Source organism: Megascapheus bottae, chromosome 17, assembly GCF_031878675.1.
Source record: "Megascapheus bottae isolate mThoBot1 chromosome 17, mThoBot2.hap1, whole genome shotgun sequence".
NCBI lineage: Eukaryota > Metazoa > Chordata > Mammalia > Rodentia > Geomyidae > Megascapheus > Megascapheus bottae.
Genome location: NC_143525.1, coordinates 25,198,428 through 25,204,441, shown reverse-complemented (window position 1 = coordinate 25,204,441; position 6,014 = coordinate 25,198,428). Strand labels below are relative to the sequence as shown.

The 6,014-nt window shown below is 46.3% G+C and overlaps 1 protein-coding gene across 1 annotated transcript; it reads left to right on the top strand.

Moving 5' to 3' along the window:
• The first annotated feature begins 386 nt into the window (after positions 1-386).
• On the top strand, positions 387-4,289 carry H3-3b (H3.3 histone B). The gene is made up of 5 exons (XM_090350308.1): positions 387-728; positions 1,240-1,377; positions 1,523-1,676; positions 1,771-1,899; positions 4,152-4,289. The coding sequence occupies exons 2-4, from the start codon at positions 1,250-1,252 to the stop codon at positions 1,897-1,899; spliced, it is 411 nt and encodes a 136-aa protein (XP_090206434.1). The 5' UTR covers positions 387-728; positions 1,240-1,249; the 3' UTR covers positions 4,152-4,289.
• The last annotated feature ends 1,725 nt before the right edge of the window (positions 4,290-6,014 follow it).

The window sequence follows — 6,014 nt, the reverse complement described above, 5'->3', positions numbered from 1 at the left end:
TAGAAAATGAAAAGTGGGGCTGTGGCTCAGGAGTAGGGTGGTAACCTTGAGCTGAAGAGATCAGGGACAGTGCCCAGGCCAGAGTTCAAGCCCCTTGACCAAAAAAAAAAGTCATGAAAAAAAAGTCAGGAAATACATTTTATTTCACACTGGAAAATATTTACAAAAATTACTTTCAAATAGCCTCTCCTGTATGTCAGTAGCTGGATAGACAACCGTCTATCCTGAGTTTCTCTAATCCAGATAGGGACTAACACAATTCATTTGCATTGACTTTCTAGTGTAGAGCTTTGGAACCAAGGGAAGGATCCAAACATAGCTCCATTTTATCCAATCAGAAGGGCGGCTTAGTACTAAACTCTGATTTGTCCATTCCGCTTTGCATCTGTCCAATCACAAAGCAACTTTAACAGCCAATCAGCGACCTAAGCCTCCACCAATCAGGGCATAGGGCCGATGCACGGCCTTTGTGTCGGGAGATGTCAGAGCGTCCGCGAAGGCGCCCGCCAATAGAAAAAGTCGTTGGTGTATGCAAATAAGGGTTCTATGACGTAGAGACGCAGCGTGAAGCGTGAGTATAAATGAGGAGGCGTCGGGGGCTTTAGAGCGCAGAGCGGTTTGGTCGTTCGTTGGGGTAGTGTTGTCCCTTAGCTCGTCAACTGCACCTCTTCACTGGAGAACAGCGGCGGCGCGGTGGTCCGAGAAACGGCCTGAAACTTCGGCTTTGGGTAAGTTTGCATTCGTGGGTGCCGGTTTCTTGGTGATTTGAGGCTCCGGCCCCCGTCGACTCCTCAGGCCGCGGCCGTTGGAGCCGACTGTGGGATGGTGGGGCTGTCGCTTTCCCGGCGGCTGGCTTGGGTAATAGGATCAGATCTGTCCCCCAGGGTTTTTTTTTCCGGCCTCGATGGCGCTTTTCTCCCGGTGATTCGGAGGTCCGGACGCCGGGTTCCGGGCAGCTTGGTCTCCGCCCGTCGAGGGAGGGAAGTGGCTCCTCCCCGCGGCCCCCCCTCTCCGCGCCCGGGGGAGGCGACTGCTCCGCGAGCCTGAGTCATTAGGGGAGGGGGAGGAGGCGGCGCGGCCGTGCCCTGGGTCGGCGGCGGCGGGCCCGGGTGGGAGGGCGAGCTTGACAGTCCGGGGCGCCGGGCCCTCCCGCCCCGCCCTCGGAAGCGAGCGGTGGGCCAGGCCTTGTTAGAGTCCTCGGCCCTGGATCTTGACTTCCCGCGTTGTCTTTTCTCGAAGGTGAGAGAAAATGGCCCGAACCAAGCAGACTGCTCGTAAATCCACTGGTGGGAAGGCTCCCCGCAAGCAGCTGGCCACCAAGGCTGCCAGGAAAAGCGCGCCCTCTACCGGAGGGGTGAAGAAGCCCCATCGCTACAGGTAGGCACAGCTGTGGGGAACAATGGCTTGGCTCCGGGCCGCCGGTGTGTCCCTGCGCCCTGATCTCCCCGGCTGTACTTTCTTTTTCTTTTTTTTTCTTTCTTTTTTTTTTGGTTCTCCTAACACTGCCTTTTGCTCGTTCCAGGCCTGGCACGGTGGCTCTTCGAGAGATTCGTCGTTATCAGAAATCCACCGAGCTTCTCATCCGGAAGCTACCTTTCCAGAGGTTGGTGAGAGAGATCGCCCAGGATTTTAAAACGGACCTGAGGTTTCAGAGTGCTGCCATCGGGGCACTTCAGGTAAACAGGAACAAAGGGATTTTGGAGCCCTGGGGCAGGGCTGGTGTGGTTTCTCCTGGACCAGAGTTAATGGTGTGGCTCTTGTCCTCAACAGGAGGCTAGTGAAGCATACCTGGTGGGTCTGTTTGAAGATACCAATCTGTGTGCCATCCACGCCAAGAGAGTCACCATCATGCCCAAAGACATCCAGTTGGCTCGCCGGATACGGGGAGAGAGAGCTTAAGTGAAGGCAGTTTTTATGGCGTTTTGTAGTAAATTCTGTAAAATACTTTGGTTTAATTTGTGACTTTTTTTGTAAGAAATTGTTTATAATATGTTGCATTTGTACTTAAGTCATTCCATCTTTCACTCAGGATGAATGGGAAAGTGACTGTTCACAGATCTCAGTGGTGCGCACTGGGCTCAGGAGTGACAAGTTGCTAATATGCAGAAGGGATGGGTGATACTTCTTGCTTCTCATGATGCATGTTTCTGTATGTTAATGACTTGTTGGGTAGCTATTAAGGTACTAGAATTGATAAATGTGTACAGGGTCCTTTTGCAATAAAACTGGTTATGACTTGATCCAAGTGTTTAACAATTGGGGCTGTTAAGTCTGACCATACATCACTGTGATAGAATGTGGGCTTTTTCAAGGGTGAAGATACAAGTCTTAACCACAGTGTAACTTACAGTTTCCTTAAAAAAAAAAAAAAAAAGTAAAACCTGGCAGCTATAGAATACACTATGTGCATTTATAATAGCTATTTTATATATTGTAGTGTCAACATTTTTAAATTAAATGTTTTACATCCACAAGTGGTGGGGAGTCTTGTCATTAAGGTGTGTATAATTTAGAGTCCAGTTGGTTTTCTCCTAACTAGACTGCACTTGTTTTCATAGTATAATGCTGTCTGCATATTAATACCTTGCATAAGTCCTCATTCTACCACATGCTAACTAACCCTCTAGCTGGTAATGCAAACACTAATGGGATTTTTATTTATAAGGGCTCTAGAATAAAAGTTACTCTCACCAGCATCATCTGTTACTAATCTAAGCTAGTTAGTGCGGCTTTCCATTGTGTTGTGGTTGATTTCATAACTAGGCTTAAGGACTTTTTTTTTTCCTCAGAGGAAATAATACCAAGGTTCATTTTCCTAGTGGAGTTGAGTGTGAACTTGAATGGGGGAGGAGCATTGCAGATGCAGCTAATTAGCCCTGTGCTGACTCAAGATGGTGTTTGGTTAGGTTACTTCTGGTTACTGTCCTAGGAAAATCCCTTTTCTAGAGATGGCCTTCCAAATTCATCCTATTGAAGTTTTTAGGTCAATTATGTATGTTGACTAAATTTACAAATAAAACTTGTTTATCCAACTAAGTGTCAAAAAACTAACTTGACTGTATAAAGATTTTAATGCACCCATTGCCTAGGTTCATATATCTTGGTGTTTGCACTTAAATTATTTCAGCTTTTTTTGCTTGGTAGATGAGCCATTTATGTGCAGAGATAATTTTAGCATGATGAGCAGCCCTTTGCTCCTACGTGCCCATGATAGGGCTTGAGATGTAATTCTGTGGTGTAAGCACTTAACTAGCATGAAGCCCTTGGGTTTGGTCCCCCAGTACTGTGCAAAAGCCATGATGCTGCTGTATTTGTAGTCTGTGTGGCATGCTCCCTGTCCCTGCCCCTTTAAAAGTTAAGCTAAATTTTATTACAAGGAAAAAATTTCAGGGCTCAGTTTTGAATGTTTGTGGATCCTTGACGCAGGCTAGGAGTCTTATGTGCAGATTAGCATAAGGTGGCTAGAAGTCTGTGGTCTCAAGCCACTTTCAGCACAATAGCAGTTTTAAGCAGAACACAAGCATACTACATTGTCTCCATGCATGACTATGTAATCTCAGCATTTGGGAATCAATACTTTGGGATGGGTTTTTGATAAGAGCTGGAGCCACACCAAAATGCATAGTATGTGAACATCAGTAAGACAGAATAGCCAGTCAATAATTCCAGTATAGCTGCTGTAAAAAAGCCACTTGCAGCTTGGCTTTTTTTGCTGGCCAATTGGACATGAGTTACTTGGGCTATTGTGTCTGCAATCCTCGAGGTTTTAGCCTTGTAGTTGAAGATTAAATGCAGGAGCCACTGGTACCTGGCTTAAGGCCTTTATTTAAATGAGTATTGATCTGTTTCAAATTCAGAAGTGCTTAAGAGATAAGATTGGGTTGAAGTTGACCCCAAAACAACAAAACGCTTGGGACAGTTTCCTAGTGTGACACAAGTTTGGAGAGTGGAAGTATGGACATAGGAATTTGCTGATTTAACTGGTAACCAAAGTGGGTGACATTGTTGAAGTCTACCCCTAGTTTGCAGCTGAAGTTAGAAGTGTCTAGGCTAGCTTGGAAGTTCCTACATAGAAGAATAATGTAACTTTGGCTCTTCCACACTCCCTTAAGGTCACTTAACCCAGAACACAAATATTTTTTTGGTTCTAGGAGACTGCCCCTCCAGGATATCCCTGAGTAAGGGCAATGGACTGGAATCTGTAAGGAAGAAAGCAAAAGTTGGAGCTGTTGGAAGGTATCCTGTGCCCATGATGGATGAGATAAATAAAGTTTTGGATTGCAGATTTTTTCATCTTGTTAATGGTTTTCATTCAAATGAGTTGTCTCACAAACTTGCTTGAAGTGTCTGCAGAGCTGCGCCCGAGTTATCAGGGTGTTGGATGGAGGAACACATTTACTAGTTATGACACTTGTCACTCAGGACACTGCCAGTTTAATTCTGTGGAACTGCTGTATAAATACTACCTGTGTTTATGTCCAACTGCCTGGTTTGGCAAGTTTTATGGTTATCTGACTTACTGCATGTCTATGTGCAATGGGAATCCAGTCATTGGGGGGTGGGGGCGTGGAGGAGGATGACGGTGCTGGGGCTTGAATTCAGCCTGGGTGTTGTCCCTTGTTTTGTTCAAGGCTACTGCTCTGCCACTTGAGCCATAGTGCCACTTCCAGCTTTTTCTTTTTATGTAATTTACTGGGGATGTCTTATAGCTAGGGTAGCTAGGATTACAAGCATGAGCAATCAGCATTCATCCCAATAATTTTTATTATTTTTTGCCAGTCCTGGGCTTGAATTCAGGGCCTGAGCACTGTCCTTGGGCTTTCTCAAGGCTAGGGCTCTACCACTTGAGCCACTCCTTTCTATGTATGTGGTACCAAGGATTTGAACCCAGGTCTGTGTGTGTGCTAGGCAAGCACTCTAATAATAGGCTAAACTCCCCTCCCCCTCTCCCTTTTTTTGTCAGTTGTAGGGATTGAATTCAGGGACAGGGTTCAGTTCTTAAGCCTCTGTGCTCAAGGCAAGCGCTCTACCTCTTGAGCCATAGTATCACTTCTGATTTTCTGGTGGTTAAGTGGAGATTAGAGTCTCATAGACTTCCTTACCCAGGCTGGCTTTGAATCACAATCCTCAGATCTCAGCCTCCTGAGTAACTACTTCTGGTTTTTGAATGATTAATTGGAGATGAATCTTACTCAGACATTTCTGCTTGGGCAGGCTTCAAACTGTGATACTCAGATCACGCCTCCTGAGTAGCTAGGATTACAGGCATGAACCACCAGCGACCACCTAGTCTAGTAACTTATTTTTTGCTAGTCCAAGGGCTAGTACTCAAGAGTTTGGGCATTGTCTCAGCTTTTTTGCTCAAGGACAGTACTCTACCACTTGAGACACAGCACCACTTCCAGCTTTTTCTGTGAAATTTATTGAAGATGAAGATAGTCTCATCGAGCCGGTGTGGTGTGGCTCAAGCCTGTAATCCTAGCTACTCAGGAGGCTGAAATCTAAGGATCAAGGTTCAAAGCCAGCTCGGGCACAAAAGGACCTGAGACTCTTATCTCCAATTAACCTCTAGAAAATAGCATGTGGGGCTTGGCTCCAGGGTCGAGCTGTAAACCTTGAGTTGAAGAGTTCAGGGACAAGGCCCATGCCCAGCGGTAGGGCGGTATCCTTGAGCTTCTTAGGAGCTCAGGGACATCCTTGAGCCAAGTTCAAGCCCCATGACCCACCAAAAAAAAATGTCTCATGGATGGTGCCAGGAGTGTGACCTAGTGGTAGAGTTCTTACCTAGAAGCCCTGGGTTTGATTGCTTGGTTCCATATACACAGAAAAAGCCAGAAGTGGTGCTGTAGCTCAAGTGGTGGAGTGCATGCTTTGAGAAAGCTCAAGGACAACATGCAGACTCTTGAGTTCAAGCCCTAGGACTGGCCAAAAAGAAAAAGTCTCCTGGAGGCTAGGAGTTGGGCCTAGTGTTAAGAGTGCTTGCCTAGCATGCACGAAGACCTGGGTTTGATTCC